Below are 20,113 nucleotides of genomic sequence, written 5' to 3'. Positions count from 1 at the left end.
ACACTGTGAATACAGTTAAGAAAAAATAGGAAGCTGGGACATCCCGGAAACAGAGCTACATTTCTTCATCAAGGCAGTCTGGCAATTTAGTGACACCAAAAGTCGACAAAGTGGGAGAGACAGCTGACATACACTGCCGAACAAAACCCACAGCAGTAGAACAGCTCCTGGCAAGCAACTTCTATCCAGAGCCAGACCTGTTGCAATGTAATTGCAATGTAATTGTAACTCCATGGAAATCCACCATTCAGGCCATGTAAACTGTGCCTGAATTGAACGTTTTGAGTTTTATACCTACTACAGATGAGCCTTCCAATTTTTTCCAACAATAACAACAATCAGTCTAAGTTCTATCAACAGCACAGAAAGATGACAGGTAGTAACAACCACTTTGAGATTCTTAACAGTTCCTCTGTGTTGCTCATGGAGGTGCTGAATTAGTGACAGCATCACAGAATCACAGAATCACAGAATCAGCCAGGTTGGAAGAGACCTCCAAGACAATCAAGTTCAGCTGATCACCCAATCCTATCAACTAGACCATGGCACTAAGTGCCTTATCCAGTCTTGTCTTAAACACCTCCAGGGACGTTGACCCCACCACCTCCCTGGGCAGCCCATTCCAATGGCCAACCACTCTCTCTGTGAAGAACTTCTTTCTAAGATCAAGCCTAAACTTCACTCTACACACCTTGAGATTGTGTCCTCTTGTTCTGTTGCTGGTTGCCTGGGAGAAGAGACCAACCCCCACCTGGCTACAACCACCCTTCAGGTAGTTGTAGACAGCAATAAGGTCTCCCTTGAGCCTACTCTTCTCCAGACTAAACAACCCCAGCTCTCTCAGCTGCTCCTCATAGGGATTGTGCTCCAGTCTCCTCACCAGCCTTGTTGCCCTTCTCGGCACATGTTTGAGCAACTCAACATCCTTCTAGAATTGAGAAGCCCAGAACTGGACACAATACTCAAGGTGTGGCCTAACCAGTGCTGAGTACAGGGGCAGAATGACTTCCCTGCTCCTGCTGGCCACCTATTCCTGATGCAGGCCAGGATGCCATTGGCCTTCTTGGCCACCTGGGCACACTGCTGGCTCATGTTCAGCCTACTGTCAACCAGTACCCCCAGGTCCCTTTCTGCCTGGCCGCTCTCCAGCCACTCTGTTCCCAGCCTGTAGGGCTGCATGGGGTTGCTGTGGCCAATGTGTAGAACCCAGCACTTAGATGTGTTAAATCTCATGCCGTTGGACTCTGCCCATCTGTCCAGCCTGTCAAGATCCCTCTGCAGAGTCTTCCTACCCTCTAACAGATCAGCACCTGCTCCCAACTTGGCGTCATCTGCAAACTTACTGATGATGCGATCATACATCATCAGTACTTCTGTTTTCTGGCTAAAATGAAACACACTAGGGAGTCAGCTCTCACTGTAGCCTGCTGGAAACTCTGTACAACTGTGGAATTGTGCTGTGGGCTAATTTTCCACACTGAAAGTTTCACACAGCTCCTTCCATAGATACAGAATCCTCAACGGAAAAAGCAATCTACTGACTGACAAGCTGGTGAGTGTGTGTAAACAAACTGGATATATCTGTACACATCTATATTAACCACTTAGTTAACACTGAATCAGAATACAATGTGTTTTTCCCCACTTAGAATCTAGTCAGGCTTTTTTCCCTGTGAAACTGCCCATGAAATTCTATGGTGTTCAAGAAGTTGTGCAAAGTCAGAGCATAGCTAACAAATTTAGTAACTAGTCATTTACTGTGAAGTAAGTTACATAGAAATATGTTTACATAGAAATATGTTACATAGAAATATGTCAGTACATAGAAAAGTACTGACTATTCACTTACACAACACCTTGAGGACACAAATATGCTGAAACATGAAAATAGTGTAAGGAAGTTAAAATATTTTTGTTTCTTCCTTTCCTCCACACCTTCAAGCAAGATATATGATATTGTTGTGGGAAATCTATTCATCCTTGAAATCAAGTCAGGTTTGAAACATGTTTAACATATTCCACGTGAGGAAAAAGATAATAAACAAATAAGGAAAACCATTTATTTACCAAATCTCTGCAGCTACTGTATTACTTATTCCAGTGCAAAATGTCACCAAATAAGAATTGTGACATTCCACGCAGGTGTAAACGATTAATTACATGCAGGACACAGTGCATACAGCAGACTGCACAGGATGCAAAAATGTTCTCATTTCTCCTCATTTTTAACTGTCACCAAATCCACTTAAATAAAATCTCTCTCTTTTTTTTTTTCTTCATATCCTTGGATTTTGCTTTTTATGTATGTGTATGTGAAATTATGACTCTGTACTAATTAGTTCTATATAATTCAATGTAATGTAGGGTGAGTTACACAGGTACATCAGGATTCCTCCAGGAATAACTGCATAAAATTATATTTACAAAATAGATTTATTTAAATTTTCATCGTGTTTTCTGATGTTGTCTGGCCGGATATTTCTGGCCAAGTGATTCTCTGCTATTTTTGTAGAACCCAGGCTCAGTCACTGCAAGATGAGTCCATTCTACTGTCAAACACAGTCACTTCTCATCATTGTACACTGCATAGCTACTTTACTGTAATTCGTCTCTTTTCAAATCATTTAGCTGTTTTCTGCTTTGATTTCAACCACGATGCTATTATTTATCTTTGCTCATTAATTCTTACAAGGCGTTTCACACTTTTACATTCTGTATTTCTGAGAAACGTCTGCAGCAAGATTTCCATAGAACCAAGTTAAGACTGAAATATTCCAAGCATGTGTTAAGGAAGCTTCGACTTCCTATTGCCAAAAAGCAGTGCAACAGAAAGCATGTGTTTTCTTTAATCTTCCTAAAACATACTTAACATACAGAAATGTTTTAAAACTATCACAATATTTTTTTCTAACTATATGCATTGCTTACTAGTGCAATACAATATAGTGGTCAAAAAGCTGGAGATGATTTCTATTCCGAATATTTATGATCTAAACAATACACAGATGACAGATTAAGAAACAAATATCAGAAAATAGTTCTGTGACTGTCGGAATCCATGACATCTTGTTTTACATCAGAGTTATCATCAAATCATAGAATTGGTTTTGTTGTAAAAGACCTCTAAGGTCATTGAGTCCAACCGTTGAACTAACACCACCATGGCCATCAAATCCCATCCCAAGGTTCCATGTCCACACGTTGCTTGAACACCTCCAGGAATGATGACTCTACCACCTTCCTGGGCAACCTATTCCAATGGCTGATGACTCTTTTTGTAAAGAAACTTTTCCTAATACCCAATCTAAATCTCTCCTGGCAGACACTTAGAAACCTAAGTAACAGGCATACAGATAGTTTGGGAGCTACTGATATGAGAACTCAAAGTTACAATAGATAACTATTGGAAGATAGTAATTGCATTTTCTGAGGAGCTTGGAGGCATATTTTCTAAGGCTGGAGTTGTGCATTGTGACTGATTGGTTTCATAACTGAATAATATTAACAGTGCACTATGAATTCACTTGTTATAGGACAGCAAAAAATACACACAGGAGAGAAAAAATTTGATGGCTGCAACTGTGAGAAAAGCCAAAATCAGAGTTTGTATCTGGAGAGTCCACAGAGGAAAGAAATGCAAACTGAAGCTCTAATAATTTAATGCCTAATAGAATGAGAATCTCACAGTTCTCTGCATAGTTTATCTACTGTCTAGTAAGAATAAGTTCAAAGTGCCTTCTTCCTTTTCAGAGGAAAATGAAATAAAGCTCCTTTTCTTCTTTGTGGCCCTCTTCTCAATAAAAAGACACTTTAAATCCTTCTATTCCACTTCCAAGTTTTGCCAAAGGTGGCTTAATACTTTATTGACACTAAAGGGTAAATGTACGCATTCATACAGTACAATCACAGAGATTCTTTATCTTCAGGAAGCACTAACAAGGAGTGGTTGCTATACTGTGGTGAGAGGTGAGGAAACTGGATAAATAGGCATTTACATGGGAAGAGGTGATCTAGAAAGGAAGGTCAAGTGAGGCAGTGAAATAGATGGCCAACCTGCTAAATGAGAACTTAAGAGGATGAAAACAGACAAACGGGAGAGAGAAAGATGACACAGAAAATCAGAGAAAAGAGGGAGAAAAAAAATAGAGAAATGGAGAATGGATGAGAATATGGAGAATAAAACCTGACTGGTTGGGGAGAAAAGATTGACAACTAGTCCCTCTGGACAACATTGTCTCAAATTATTTGCAAGCACAAATTCATTCATCTTCATGTAGATTATGAAGGGAAAAGCAGAGGGCATCTCAGAGGAAATGTAATACACTCAGTCCTTCCACTTCTCTGAAGACACAGCATTTGCTCAGTGCTTCCAATAAAAGGAAGTGAAAACTAGCTTCATGTAACAGCTGCAGATGTAAGCTGCCAAGAAGTCAAAGTAGTTCATTACTCCTTCAAGATTCTGAAGATTCATAGCTCCTTTGATCCATTAGAAGCTTGTTGGGAGCTGTAACAAGGAGTTTGAAGAACTGTGCTGTGAAGAATACTGGTTGTGAGAGCACAGAGGAACAATGCAAGCAATGGAACCTGCAATAGGAAAACAAGTCTACATATTTCAGGTGGCATGAGATGGCAGTGATCAGAAACTCTGGATGTTACTGATACTCTCCAACATGTAGCAGTGAGAACAAAATGTCATATACTGCAACTGCAAGAATGAGAAGTTGTTCAGTACAGATATTTGAATGAAGCTTGAAAACAAACTTCAGCAAAAGAAGGCTCATGTTTCAGGACTGCCTTGGCAAAGACGTCACGGTGAGAGAAGCTACGGACCTCTGTTGACAGCTAATGAGTAACTAGTAATGAATTACTGTATGTAGCCACTGACACTTTAACTGGTTTGGAAATGTTATTAAAACTGGAATAATTTTAAAGATTAACATTAACCTTATTTAAAGATGAAAAGACCTCTGATTTTATTTAGCAATTTATTGTGGGGTTAATGTTAATTTAAAAACTAGAAATGTAACTACATGATTTTAATCCATTCCTGGCACTGGCTTAGTGAGGGCCAGACTATCTCATCAGCTCTGATACTCTCCTTGCTGATAGGAGTGCCGTGGTAGCTGATGCTGAAGATGAGAAGGCAATCTCCTCCATAACTGCTCATGCACACAATGCTCCTCAGAACCATGACACTGATGCAAATCACATACTGCACAACTCTGAAAAGGCAGACTTCAAGGGCACAGAAAAGGGCTACAGTTTTATTTACATCACCTACCCCTACAGACATGAGACCTTGTCTATTGTACTTTCTCCAGAAGAAGAAAGGCCTGAGTTTCATCTTCCCTATGAGCAGCTGCTGAAAAGTCCTTTTTCTTGGTGGTAAGTACATTATATGGAAAGAAGAGGCAAGGTTGGCATGTTATTTTCAGCTCTTTTAAAGAAATGATCTTTTGCCTTCAAAAGAAAATGCCAGTTTTATTTCCAGAGAACAGTCCCATGAGGAGCCTGAGCAGTGTCTGAGGCTTGGATGTGCTTGATGGGAAAGGAGAGTGGGGTAGGCAGGAGTACCACAGTAGGCAGGAGAGAGCATTAGCAGCACTTCTCTGCTTGAAAATTAGACGTGTTCTACAACAACCCTTCCTTGCTCTCACTTTTAAAGTTGATTGTTTTCCTAGAAACTCTGAATTGACAGTACTTGTTTTTTAAATTAATTTGGCTAGAATATGAAGAGGTGGAATAGACAGATCAGAAGACAGGTTATTCTCTGTTTCCAATTGGTGGTCTCAAGAAACCCTAACAATAAGCAATAATTAATGCTTCTGAGGACCCTGAAATGTGAGTAAGAATAATCCTCATTTTACAGAAGAGGAAACAGACACAGAACAGTTTGGTGACTGCTAGGGTCAGAGCGTAGCAATGCTATCTATCTCATCTGTCAATCTCTGCTGCCCTTTCCCACAGTATATGATCTCCTGTCAAGAATTAATAACAATATTACAACAGGCCATAAGTCTAAATTTGCTCTTTCCTTTCCCCAGACAGGCTTTATCTAACATATTTTCTTTTCTCGCTCCTCATTCCGACCTTTTCTGCTTTCCTTTTCTTCATTGCTGCTTTAAGCTGTGTACATGGTGGGGATAACAGGGCTAAAATAACATTTTATACTTTACCCTGAAGGCTGTGAAAGTTGTGATCATTCTTAGCTGTTTCAGCAAGGGGTTCAAAAGTCTTCTACATCTTATACTGTTGTGAGACTTACCCATGAGGTTAGGAGAAACGTTCCTAAAATAGAGTAGATGGCAGGAGTGAACATTGTCTGAAAATAAGCTACTCTAAGTAGTGACATGGAAAACAAATCTTTTAAATAATGATATTCTGAAATTGACCCAAATTTTGCGGAGGGTCAGCCTACAGTGGGAAGCAAACCTCTTGGGTTCCAGGCAGCAGGGTAACTATTAGTGAACAGTACACCTGAAGACAGAATATAAATCTCTCCTTTCTAGTTCCTGGTGGAAAGACTATTTATTTGATTGTTGCAAATTCTGTTCTGTATGGAAATGTCAGGAAAAGTGACCTGACTTGAGCACACCACTGAACAAAATACCTTTGCTTCTTCACATATGGTCTTGACTGTCTCGCAGCTCCTTTGCCCAGCTGGAAGTATCCTGCAGCAGAGGTGGACAGGCATCATCCAAAATCACAAGCAAGCACATTGTACATTTCTAGGGAGTGCCTTTTCCCAGAAACCTGCCAATGTCTTTCCAAGATATTAAGTTCTGTGCCTGCTGCATGATTACTGTCTGCCAAAAGTGGATGACCTGTTCTGTTAAGTTCATGTCTTCTTATATGTCAGATATCTGCAGATTATGGATTAATGCAGTCTACTAGCAAGAACGTTACTATTTAAAATCACAAACAGTCTCACAATAAAGGCCAAAAGTTCATTCTCACACATAGCTGAACCAGGAACAAAAATAAGCAGACCTTAGGAATGAAGATCTCCATTTAGCTAATTAATTAAAACAACGTTCAGTAACTTAGGAATAAGAATACTCCCGAGAGATTTTTTTCATAGCTTTCAAGATCATGGATACAGTACAAAGTAAAGTAATCTTTTGATGTTAGATGAGTGGAAGCAGCTTCATTGGCATATTCTTTTCTGCTGTTTTGAAGTTAGCACCATGTTTTCATTTGTTCTGGCATAGTACAGTCTCCTCTACTTTTATTTAACCAAAAAGCACTCTTAACAACATAGAATGTTAATATTCACATTAAATATTACTGAGAACATACTAAAAGATAACTGCTAGAAATTCAAGCATGAATAGGCAATCCTATACTTAGACCCATCCAAGCACAGCTGACATGAATTGAGCTTGTATTTCCCTGTCTTCCTCTCCAGTGTTGTGCAGAACACAGGAGCATCATTTCAGCTTAACTCCACTTGGAAACACTAAAACATTCTAAGCTTAGACTTTAATTGACACTTTCATTGTGCTAACTGTATTTCAAACTTTTGCCTCAAGCTCCTGCCCCTCCACACTCTGCCATCCTCGTGAATAGCATATTCAGTGATACACAAGTGCAGTCATACAACTCTCCTACCTGAAGAGAGAGAGTAGGTTAATTTACATATTTATTAAACATTGTAAGTAGAAGCACACACTGCAGTGCCACATTCTGAAGGAGGGCTCCAGTAGCAGCTGGCACTACTGCACTGGAAAACACACAACAGTCAGTCTGTTGACACACACATGATAAAGGTAGGGAAATGCCACTGGGTATTTAAGACAAAAGCAATTTGAGAAATAACTGCACTCAGAAGTGCAGCTGTGCTCTGCAGGGGCACAGAGAACATCCTTGATCTCTCATTCTCTGTTGAGATCACAGTAAAGACAGGCACATGTGGCTGGCCAGGAAGGACACTCATCCATCAGCTGCTACACAGCCAGCCTAGCAGTAGTGAGGGACTCCAGAGGGAGCCTAGTTCAGTTCTTACTTGGAAGGAGGATGTTGCTCAAAAGTATAAAATGGAAATGCTCATTACAAAAAGCACCCAAAGCTGAAAGAAGAGTTTATTGTTGAAACTATGGGACAAGACTACAATCAGACTGGTTTCACAGCTGCTAATCATAACTTCTTTCCTATGCAAAGATTTCCGGCTAGCGATCCTAAAAGAGCTGCTTGAAGACAGTCACATCTTAACATCACAGAGATTGGGGTAGTAAAAATGACTGTCACACTATAAGCTACTCATTTCTAAGTTTACAGGACTTGACCACTCAAATACTTCTGAGAAACCTTTCAAGATGCTCGATGACAAACATAAACCCTCCACCTACCCTGCAAGATGCAATCAATTTTTGCCCAAGTTTTTCCACTGTATCTCCAGGGTCAGACTTTCAATCTCAGATGGCTTTGGCTACAGTTATTTAAGACAGCACCACCCAGGCTCTCTGCTTGTACATGACTGCTCTAGCATGGGTGGAACCAGAGCAAATAGGTAGAAGCTCTTCAGGCAGGGTTGTCTTCCCCTTTCAGCTGTCCCCACCAGCGTGGTGATCCAATCCTGACACAGGTTTGCTCCTTCTGTGACTGCTATGGGAACAGCTTCCAGTGACCAGGGCACAAGAGAGACTGCTGAGTTGCAACACCTATTCCTGTTGCAGATTCTGCCCAGCAAACTCAGGAGTCCAGCCTGTAGAAGATCAGCCCTGTCCAGTTATTAGCAGCAGTGGTTTGTTATGATGAGGCCCTGACCTGCCTTTCCTGTCCTTTTGCGGGAGGTTAGGGCTCCAACAGCAGGAAGGGAGAGGATAAATGCAAACAGCAATGCTCCTAGTCAAAAGGCATGATGCCACAAAGCTACACCACAGGTGTCTTTGGTAATCCCAATCTTTATATGCTAAAAAGGACATTTCTTCTTTATTGCAGAACAGAGATCATAATGGGAAATACGTATGGGCCTTAACCTCCAATTTAGGTGCTTTCAGATGTGTCACAGGCTTTCCAGTCAGGCAAATGTGACACACTGTGACTCATCACTAAAGGGTGTGACTGTTCTCTGGGATTCATAAAATTTTCTTTAAATGCTGATCAGTTCCTTCTTCTTCAATGAGATACCACAAACCAGAATTTGAAGAACCTGCTGGGTGCTGATGTGTCAAACTGCAGATAAAGATATTCATGCCAACTGTCACCAGCCCTAACGATGATGAAGGGAATCTTTTGCTCACCTAACCCTAGGGAAACAGGTTAGCCAGCCTAAAGCAGTAAGGAGCTGTCCAGGATCTTTTTTTTTTTTTTTTTTTTTAATAACACAGGCTTGTATCTGTAGAGGCAAGTTCTCCCTAATTTATGATTTTAGGGAAGTGATTGTGTCTCTATATTCGGCACTGGTGAGGCTATGCCTTATATGTTGTGTTCAGTTTTGGGCCCCTCACTACAAGAAAGACATTGAGTTGCTGGAGCACAACCAGAGAACAGCAACAAACCTGGTGAAGTCTTATAAGGAGGAGCAGCTGAAGGAACTGGATTGCTTAGTCAGGGGAAGAGGAGGCTGAAGGGAGACCTCCTTGCTCTCTACAACTGCCTGAAAGGAGGTTGTAGTGAGGTGGAGATTGGTCTCTTCTCCCTAGTAACAGGTGATAAGATGAGAGGAAAGAGCTAGGGGAGGTTTAGACTGGATATTAGGAAAGATTTCTTTATGGAAAGGGTGGTCAGACATTGGAATAGGTTGCCCAGGAGGTGGTGGAGTCATTGTCCCTGGAGGTGTTCAAGAAACGTGGACATGGCATTTCAGGACATGGTTTAATGGCCATGGTGGTGTTAGGATGACAGTTGGACTTGGTGATCTTAGATGTCTTTTCCAGCCTAAACAATTCTATGATTCTATAACTTACACACTGAAACAAGCAAGCTGAAACTATCCATATATATATGTGTGTGTGTGTGTGTGTGTGTGTGTGTATATATAAAAGATGTTTATTCAATTAAATTTCAAGGTAAAAATAGTTCTCTCATGACATTGTTTGCAGATGAACACTCACTGAAATAATGCTGTTTTATAGAGGGAATGAGTCTCTTTATCTTGGAGAAGAGGAGAATGAGGGGTGACCTCATTAATGTTTATAAAGATGTGAAGAGTGAGCATTGGGAGGGCAGAGCCAGGCTTTTGTCAGTGATGTTCAATAATAGGACACGGGGTAATGGGTGCCAGCTGGAGCATAGGAGGTTCCATGTGAACATAAGGAAAAACCTTTTCACTGTGAGGATCACAGAGCACTGGAACAGGTTGCCCAGAGAAGTTGTGGAGTCTCCTTCCCTGGAGACATTCAAAACCCACCTGTATGTGTTCTGGTGTGACCTACTCTAGGTGATCCTGCTCTGGCAGGGAGTTTGGTCTATATACGCTTCCAACCCCAAACATTCTGTGATTCTGTGTGAAATACACTTATGAAGCACAAATTATTACTGTCCGGTAGACAGACCTATCCCACCTGAATTTTCTCTATTCAGTTTATCTAACTTTTCTTACAACTTTTCAAGTAAGATAAAAATTGTCTGGGTTAAAAGTTGATTAATACAAGCTGCTTTCAACAACAAAAAAGGGTATGGATTTCTTTAGCGTACTGATAGTCACTTGACATGCACAGACACTGGGGATCATTTTTCACTTGAAAACCCAAATGAACATACAGCATCACAATGCAAAAATATTCCTGCTTATTGTGTCAATGTGAGCAGAAATTCACCCCCCCACCGACAATAACCAGGCCCAAAGCTTTTGCCTAATCTACTTTTCTAGCTTTCTCTGTTAAACTTGTTAATTATCTTGAGAAAAGACACACTGGATATTTGTACAGGATCCACCTTACAAGGAGCACTAGTTGGTACTACCACACTAATTACTAATAAAACACAATCTGAATTTTACACCATATACTTAAAAAAAAAGCCCCATATTTTGTGTCTTTCCTGGTTCTGCAGTTTGTGGCATTATAGCAGAGATCCAACAGGTGCTTTAACAATACAGCCTGGTAGAGGAACACACATAGAGCAGAAAGATACATTGCTAGGTGGAAATATATTTACTGTCAAGAAACTGTGATTTTGTGATAAAGAAGATAGAGTACATGACGGTAAACATTAGGCAGTATTTTCACTTCATCTGCTCTTAATCGTGAAAAGTGTATGCTGCCCTTATTTTACCATCTCTACACTCTTAAAATGGTAGGGACAAGGAGATCAAGCAATCATGTTTCTGTTCTTCATACTTGCGAGAAGCAGAAAATGCCTTTCACCCTAGTTCTGGTACCAAGCATTGAGTCGCTTGCCATCACACAATTTCACGTCAGATGGAGGAAACTGAACTGTGAATTCCTAAACCTAGAAAAATATTTTCAGATGTCTGTGCAGCCCAAAGCAGCTGTAAAACCTCCACATCCTCCCAATAACTTCATACCTATGTTCTGACAGAACAGGGATTGAGACATACCCAAAAAGTCATCAGGCTTCTGACAAAAAACAAAACATGAACTACCTTTGGATGTAGACCTTGCTAAAAAGTAAAAACAAACAAGAAACTCTGCAAAATGACAAAGGCAACTGAATGGGAGGGGCATGGGGAGGAGAAATGTAGGCCTCAGCCATTCCTGAGTGCCCAGGACCATTCAGATAAGTTTGAACGGTCCCAAGGAAGGCTCTGCACTTCACAATATCAGCTGTACTTTCACAGTTCAAGTACCCAATAGAGAAAAAGCATTCATGACAGGTACATCAGTTAAAATTACTCTGATGTCAAATGACAAGGGATATGAGAAGACAGAGAGATTGTGATACATAGCTTTGCAGCAACAGCTATTAAAATCAGCATTTCTCCCACTCCTTCAAACTGTACCATACCTCTCACTGCAACACTTTTTCTATGGCTGACAACATAACAAACAAAAAAAGGAAAATATAACCTCACAAGAAGAAAGTGCCATCCTTTGAGACTAATGTCAAATGAAGGAATAATCATTCAATAAACATCTGTTATATCCACACATCGCTGTAGTAAATCTGATTAAATATTGTACAGAAGGTTGCGAAAAAATAAAATCTAGGCTTGCTTTTCAATTAGTCTCTGTAAAATGGGTGTTTTTTTTTCCTTTTCACTTTGTATTCTGAAAGCCTCAGAATGCACACAACATGTAGTAGCTGACATGGAGTGCAATCCTTCACCAATCTACTTACTTTCAATCTGTAGATGCACACTCTTCTAGTCCTTTCTTTTTTAATATTTTTATGTCTGTGTTAACTTTCACCTGAAATAAAATAAAAATTTAAATACTTAATCCTGACTTTCAAAGCTCTAGTAAGCCTCATCTTGAACATCATCAATATATTGTGGAGGGGGGGGAAGACTGAAAAAAAAAAAAAAAAAAGACTCTCAGTGAGTGCTGACTGATAGATTTTTGATATTGCCATGCCTCCCTTTCACTAATTATGCCCAGATTGCTCATCATGCTGGATACTGTTTATGCTAGGAATTTTCTACAGCATACCTCAGGGGCAAATTGCCTGTAGTGGTGATCTGGGAATTCTCTATAGCCTACTTTAACAAACAAACCTCCAGTATTCCTCCACATCACATCATTCAACTCTCTCACCAATCTTCAGCATACTTTTCAACTGAGCTAACTTCAGCCACCTAGTGAAGGGTACTCCCTGACACACTGATTGTTTATTCCCTCTAGAGCACAATATACGCTCTCTGACCCCTTGATCCTGCACAAGCTGAGAAAATGCAGTAGTTTTAAATCATTCAACTGTTGATAATGAAAGCCCTTGAGGTAAAAGCCATCAAGGAAACTATCCTCCTGCTGGACAGCGTTAGCTTGAGATTTCATGTAAATTGCACAAGTATTTACAGTAATGGTTAATTCTTTTTCTGCTGAAGCTTGATTATCTACAACCTCATCTACTTTTCACAGACAGAATAAATCTTTTACAAGTGGATTTTATTGCCCATATGATCAGGCTCTAAATTTGGAATATTTACATTATTTCAACTGGTGGACTGCTTTTACCACATAATATGCACAAAACCCTGTTCAAGTACACACCAGAACAGCACATTCATGATGAGTTGGAAAACAAACTAAATTTCTACCCTGTTCCTTCTTCCAGCATCATCTACCCTGATTGCTCTTGATTGTTCGCTTTCTTTTGTAAAACATTCAAATTTGGCATATCGGCTGCTCACAGATATCTCCTAATTCTGTTTTTAATCTTGCATACTCCCATTGGGAGTGGTGAGGCTGCAAGGTGGTAATCCAGTGGTAGCCAGGTGCAGCATTGTGGAGCCAGGCTCCTCAGTGATGTCCAATGATAGGACAAGGGGCAATGGGTACAAGCTGGAGCATAGGAGGCTCCACATAAACATAAGGAAAAACTTTTTCACTGTGAGGTAACAGAGCACTGAAACAAGGTGCCCAGACAGGTTGTGAGCTCTCCTTTTGTGGAAACATTCAAAATCTGCCTGGATGCGTTTATGTATGACCTATTCTAGGTGATCCTGCTTGGCCGGGAGTTTGGACTAGATGATCTTTTGAGGTCCCTTCCAATCCCCAACATTCTGTGATTGGGTCTGCTCAGCCCCGTGGCGGGCAGGACAGCCAGGGCTACCAGTGAGCTCCTAGAGCTCCCCCGGGACACTATACCAGTTCCCACATGCGAAGATGTGGCAAGAGTGGAGAATTTGGGCAGGGGTACAGGTGAGGGAGGTAATCACGGGGTGAGTAACCAACAACAGTTCCATTACTGTGTTGGCGGCTAGTGTTTGTGCCTACCCTGACACTGGGCGTAACGCATGAGCAAGGTGTAAGATACAACGCCGGGGGGGCTGAGGAGGTCGCATTAGCCCCCAGCAGTGTACCCGAGCCGTCGGTGGGTACCAGCTTGACTAATCTGCTGGAGGAGCCTCGCAGGCGTCAGTTGGCAGGAGGCCGCATCCTGAGAGGGACCCGGGCTCGGCCAGCGGCCATGGTGCAGGGAGGCCGCGGGCCGGGCCGGGCCGGGCCGGGCCGAGCCGAGCCCAGCGGCCGTCGAAGGCCGCCCCCAGCGCGCTGCCGCTTTGTCCTTGCTCGGCCCGGAGCACGCGCGTCCCCGGCCGCGGCGGGAGAGCGCCTGCGCGCCCCCCGGCCCGGAGTGAGGCGCGCTCCGGCGGCAGCCAGGCGGGAGCGAGCGCCACCTCTCCCCTCCCCCCACAACCCCGGCTCGCCAGGAGCTCCGCCGGCGGCGGCGTGGCAGCCGCTGCGGCGGGTGGAGGCGGGAGGCCGGAGGCTGCGGGCGCCCCCTCCTCAGCTCCCGCCGGCGCGCGCCCGTCGCCCCCCGCCCCGGCCCCCTGGCCCGCCGCGGGAGCCCGCGCCGCAGAGCGGGGCCCGCCAGCGCCACCCGCCGGCCGTGGGGCCGTACCGCGCCTCCCCCCGTCTCCCCCTGCTCCGGCTCTCAATGTTCCACACTGCCCGGCCACAGAGCCGCCGCCGCCGCCGTATAGCCCCCCGGCCGCCTCCGTCCCCTTCTCGGGCGCCGCGGGCCCGGCCCGGCCCCCCGCCATCCCGCCCCTCCGACCCAGCAGCGGGACAGGACGCCGGCGAAGGTAAGGGAGAGGCGGGCGAGGCGGCTGCCGCGGCGGCTGGGCGAGCGCGGTGGGGGGAGGCGGGGAGGAGGCGGGGGGGCTGGTAGAGGAGCTTTGTTCTTGTTTTCGGCGCTCTCTGCCTGGCGGCGGCCGGGGGCGCAGAGCCGGCCCGAGTTCACGCCTCACTTGGTGCACACGCACGGTGCGGTGCGGGGCCGGGCGAGCCGCCGCCGCCCGCCGAGCCCAACCGCGCCGAACCGCGCCGCGCCGGGCTCTCCCCACAAAGCGCGGCCGGGCGGCCGCCTCCAGCCCTGCCGCAGATCCCCGCCGGGCTCCTCCTCGGCCCCCCCGGCCGCCGGGGCAGCCCCCTCCCTACTTCCCCCCCCCCAGCCCCGGTCGACGGAAAAATGTCGGTCTGCTTGGTGGAGCTGCGTGGGGAGCGGCGGCGGGGAGAGCTGTGCAGAAGGTGTAGTTTGAATTATGCTTCTTCCCCCTCCGGCAGCTCTGTGGTGGCCGAATGCAGTTCTCGCTGCTGGCCATGTAAATAACCGGGGCTGCTGCTGCTCGAGTTGCTTTAAATGCATCTTGGGGGTTTTCTCTCTTAAAAAAACAATAACAAAAACCCACCTCGTCCCCGTCGTGTCCCCCCCCGCCAGCCTAGCCCTTTAAATGCGCAGAGCAAGTGTACGTTTCCATCTGAAATCAACCCAAGTGTTACTGGCAAATATATTTTCCTGGAGAGAAGGGGGGGGGTTGGAATCTGGTGTTTGGACCCAATAAAATGGTCTGCTCCAGTGTAAATATTTACAGGATATTAGTGACTTTTTAAAAAACATTTTCAGTGAGGTCTGTTATTTACAATGTGTCATAAGTTATTAATGTGCATTGCCTAAGTACCCTGCTAAATCTGTCTCATGCCTTAGAACAAAGTCGACAATTGGCATATTGTTTAAAGTATGAAAAAAATGTAAGTGGGTTTAAAAATTGAAAATATCTATATTTTTGGAAGGGTAAATATTGCTTTGCAGCTGTCAAACTGCAGCCCCTATGGAGGAGACAAAGGAGTATATTTTGGTTAATTTCTTAGTGAAATGGAACTGTCACTGATTCAGGTGCTGTCTGGAACTTGGGGAATGGCAACCTGTTGTATTAACTCTGCCTCTTTTCTTCTCTTTCCCCCCAAAAAGTGCCCCACAATGTCCAGTGATAGGCAGAGGTCAGATGATGAAAGTCCAAGTACCAGCAGCGGTAGTTCAGATGCCGATCAGAGGGATCCACCTGCACCTGAACCTGAAGAGCAAGAAGAACGAAAACCATCTGCCACTCAGCAGAAGAAGAACACCAAACTATCCAGCAAAACTACTGCTAAGCTGTCTACCAGTGCTAAAAGGTAAAGGGGACAGTAAAACGTTCTATAGTGTCTCGCACAGTATTTTGAGTCACAGTATTTGCCCTGTTTTTTCAGAGGCGGAGGGCTTCTGTGTGGAGAAGAGTGAAGTACCTACTTCTGCAGTGCGGGAGCCTTCTAGGCAGTATCTTCATTAATCCAAGTCTTACTTGGGTAGTAATTACCCAGACTTTTGATACGACTTTTGAAGAGCTGCTTGAAAACTCTGTATCTTAAAGGCTGGCTGGGAGGGCACCTAAATGCATTTCACTTTTGCAAAAATGCATGAGAGAGTGTCAGCTTTAGCTCTTTTTCAGAGTTAGGTTTCCATGCCAATGGGTGTAGGGTGGAGGCCTCCTGGTGTATTTTATTATGATCTGTAGACTGATGACAAGCAACACTCTTTAATTAAAGAAGTCACAAAACGCCAGTGGCTTCTGTGGGCCTTTTGACTAGCTTTTCATGTCAATTCATGGGAGAGCTCTACACATTCTGCAGTTCATTCAGGAGAAGCTCCCTTAGGATCCACAGATCAAACTGTGAGGTTCTACAGGTTGCCTTTTCCTTTAAATATCAAAAACTTCGGAAACCTTCTTTGTCTTTCAGAAACTTGTGGTTTTATTTGCATATAAGCAGTCCATCTCTCAAGACATGCACTCTGATAATTTTCTGTGAGTTCAGCTGTGTGAAATAAGCAGACTTTAAATCCCTTGATTCCAGTGGTCTTCAGAGATGAAACATACCTTACCAGTCCTACCCCTGGAGCTGCTTTTCTTTACATTTACTAATATCTTGTAGCAAGAAAAGCTGTAGAGTAGCCATAGTAGCTTCAAGTTTTGCTTATTCAGCAAGAATACTGCAGTTCTAACTTTTAGGAACACTTTAGTAATTTTGTATTGGACTTCAGTAAATACTTTCTGAAATGTGTTAAAATTGCCACAGGGTATGACTGGGTGGCTTTGATGACTCTTGAGTTTGTTAAAGAAATCCTTTGAAATAGGGCTGGCTAAAGAGGAATTCTGAAACTACTATGTAAACTTTGTTATTACTTCTCTTTAGAAAGCCTGTGATGCAGGCTTTTGAGACTTGAGTTCTCTCCCCTTGCCTTTATTTCACTTAATTGTTGCAAGTCTAATTCCGTATATCTCAAATCAGTTCAGTAGTCTGACTGAACTTAGTAGTACCAGTGCAAGGGTGAGCAAGCAGTTTCTACTAGCTCATATTTTAATGCTTGTTATTCTCTTGAGATTCAGAGTCTTGCTCCTATGGGCCCTATTCTGAAGAGAAGTCTTATTTGATATATTTAAGAGGAATTTGCTGTGTGTTTTGAAATTACATCTCTCACATATCTAAAGAAACTATTAAATTAACAAAAAGTTTCTGGTATTTCTTTTCTGTATCTTAACACCTTGGAAATGGTTGCAATAGAGCAAAGTTAAGCATAGATTATTTCAAGTTATTTTATCACTTTTTGTTATGTAAATATAGCTACGGTGTAAGGCTGGGGGGAGGAAAGGCAGCAGAAGGTATGGAGAGAAGCAAAGTTGATCCAGAGAGATTATTCCAGTAAGAGAGTCAGCCTGGCAGATCTACAAATCCACTTTCTAAACACACTGCAAAGTACTAGGTAAAATATTGTGAAAAGAGCATGCCTTCTGCCAGCTCATTTCACTTCTTCAGCCTCAGTCGCAGGTCTGTAGCGCTGGGTTAAAGTCATTGTCAAATCTGCCTGTGCCGCCCCCTCCCCCCCTTGCCTCATTTGCATATTAGCTTGAAAAGAAAATCTCTCTGGTAAAAAGTGCTCAGATGTGAAAAAGAGCTACTTTTCTGAATGCTTGTGGGAAATTTCTACCCAGCTCTGTTGTAAGTGTTCTGTTTACATACAGCGTGGAGCAGGAAAAAAGCTGCAAAGTTTCTCAGCTGTGGGATTTGGGTTATGCCTCTGAGAACAAAGAGGAAGCAGCCATGTTAGCATTACTGAAGGCAAAGCCAATCTTGCATTTAACTGCATGGTGGTAGAGGGCAGTGTAATTCCCTGATTTATTCTATAGACTATCTCAAATGCTTTGTGTCTGTTCTCATTTCGCCAACAGAATCCAGAAGGAGCTAGCTGAAATAACCCTTGATCCTCCTCCTAACTGCAGGTATGTAACAGCTTCCTAAATTGTGGACAGTGGTAGGAGATTAATGTGCTCAGGCTAACAAATGGGAAACTTGGTGTTTACGACCAGTGACTGTTAGACAGAAATTGCATACAGCAGATTGAACAAATACAGAGAAACGTTTGATACTGAAGTTTGCTATTTTGTTGATGTGTTGGCAGTGCGGTCATTAGTGATTGATGTACATAGTGAAGTGTATTCAGTTTAGATTTTGTAGCTGGTCACTGCCTTCATGAAACATTAATTGTATGAACTTCAAAATATGCTGAAGCTTTCAACTTAATGTCTGCATGTTGTTTGGACTGGCTTTTTGGATGTCAGGTTTATGGAGTTATCACCTCATTCTGAAGTAAAGAACCGTATGTGATTTTTATATGCTTTCTCTTAGTGTGCTGCTTAATAGTTAGATAAACTGAAGTATTGCCTTTAAATTTATGTCTGTTGTCAAAGTTGTAGTCTTTTGATGGAGAATATTTTTAAGGACGTTCCGAACTTGAGAGACACTTCTGTTAGGTTTTAGAAAATGAAATAGTAAACTTGGAAGATTAAGTGATTTAGTCTTAGATAAAGTGATGATACCTGGAGCACTTGATCTGTAAGAAAATTAAGTAGCAGCATAGCTAGCTAATTTCTTTACATTTTTGCATGTTTTACTTTTGTTTGAAAGATGCAGAAAAATTCTCATTAGCTGTGATCATGCAGTGTTCAGATTTGCAGTAAAGCTACGTTTAAATAATGTTGCTTTCATTTGATGCGTCTCAGTAAGATTTCCACTGGCAAGGTATCTTCAGATTAATAGCTCGTCTGTAACAGCCAGCCTTTCACACGTTCACAAAAATGCTGAAAGTGCTTTCTGATTTTTGTGTTGTAATTGTTTGACGTTTTGAATAGCTGGAAAGGTTTGGTGCTGGTCTTGCAAATCCAGTACAATGTAAGTTGTTCTCCTGTCAGACTAGTTGGTGAGAGCGGGGACTAACCAGAGCTGTGTTTTACTGAATTTGTGGTAAAGGTGTCTTACCCTGAGGACTGTGCTGCAGATTGCCTGTGGCAGTCTGGTGTATTTGCATGCAGGATCAGTGGCTCTCCCTCTTCAATAGAGGCAAATGTGTGTTGAATTTGTTTGTTTTTTTTTTTTTTTTTTTTGAGGGGACATGTGTGGTTTTGTTTTGTAAATAACTGTTTTAAATAACTTCTAATAAATTATTATTATTGTGATCTAGTTCTGTGTTGGTTCCGTACTTTATACTTGGACCCTCCAAAGGGGCATTGTAAAGACAGAAAGTATCTAAATTAAATAGAACATGTAACACTTTGCCCTACAGTTGTCAGTAAGGTAATTGTAGCAGTTTGGGATACAGCAAGTTACAGCTTGGCTTTCAGAAAGCCCCTCCGCCCCCCCATACCATCTGATATTTTGCTCCCTGGGAAAACTTGTTCCTCTCATACTCTGCACAAGAGTATTGCAGAGAATTTTTCTTGAGAGCTGGTACTACCAGATGCCCAGGAATGCTGTTGTGAATGATGAACACCCCCCACTGTGTTTAAAATCATTCCAGTTTCTCTCCTACAGGGTGTAGGGGAAAAGATTAATTTCTTTATTTGCCAGTGAGGAAGTCAGTACTTCTGTTCACCTAAGTATTTTTTTTAAGATTAATTTAACCTTTTTACTGAACAGCAACTGTATGCTGAGTGCATTTTTACCTTTTCCAAAGTTAAAAAAATATTTGCAAGAGATTCTGGCTTCTGTAACAGAAATTGGATGCACAGTTTGAGCAGAGTTTCAGTGCCGGCAGGACTGTGTTACGTTGGAATTGACTTGCCAGAAGGAGCCTCTTTAGTATCAGGAGGTAAATGTGCAGAGCAGTTGAAGCTTGTAACATGCTTTCTTCTGAGGTGTAGTAGCACAGATCAGGCAACAGACTGGCACAGCAGGCA

General features: G+C 42.8%; 2 protein-coding genes across 2 annotated transcripts in view; both read left to right on the top strand.

Moving 5' to 3' along the window:
• Positions 1-13,730: 13,730 nt before the first annotated feature.
• LOC128966998 (basic proline-rich protein-like) lies at positions 13,731-14,736 on the top strand. Its single transcript, XM_054380971.1, has 2 exons — positions 13,731-13,766; positions 13,867-14,736. Exons 1-2 carry the CDS (start codon positions 13,731-13,733, stop codon positions 14,734-14,736), a joined length of 906 nt encoding a protein of 301 aa, XP_054236946.1.
• A 300-nt stretch (positions 14,737-15,036) lies between these two features.
• Positions 15,037-20,113, top strand: part of UBE2E3 (ubiquitin conjugating enzyme E2 E3) — a 54,453-nt gene continuing 49,376 nt past the window's right edge. The window contains 5 exon segments of the mRNA XM_054380970.1: positions 15,037-15,042; positions 15,286-15,360; positions 15,363-15,446; positions 15,817-16,019; positions 18,110-18,160. Coding sequence (XP_054236945.1) covers positions 15,037-15,042; positions 15,286-15,360; positions 15,363-15,446; positions 15,817-16,019; positions 18,110-18,160 — 419 coding nt within the window.

Source organism: Indicator indicator, chromosome 5 (assembly GCF_027791375.1).
Source record: "Indicator indicator isolate 239-I01 chromosome 5, UM_Iind_1.1, whole genome shotgun sequence".
Lineage (NCBI taxonomy): Eukaryota > Metazoa > Chordata > Aves > Piciformes > Indicatoridae > Indicator > Indicator indicator.
This window is presented reverse-complemented; position numbering and strand designations above follow the sequence as displayed.

What these genes read in the sequence shown, in the direction of transcription:
- LOC128966998 (XM_054380971.1), top strand. Translation starts at nt 13,731, where the DNA reads ATGTGGCAAGAGTGGAGAATTTGGGCAGGGGTACAG. An exon ending in GAATTTGGGCAGGGGTACAG is followed by an intron (nt 13,767 to 13,866) that starts GTGAGGGAGGTA and finishes GTAACGCATGAG; the next exon opens with CAAGGTGTAAGATACAACGC.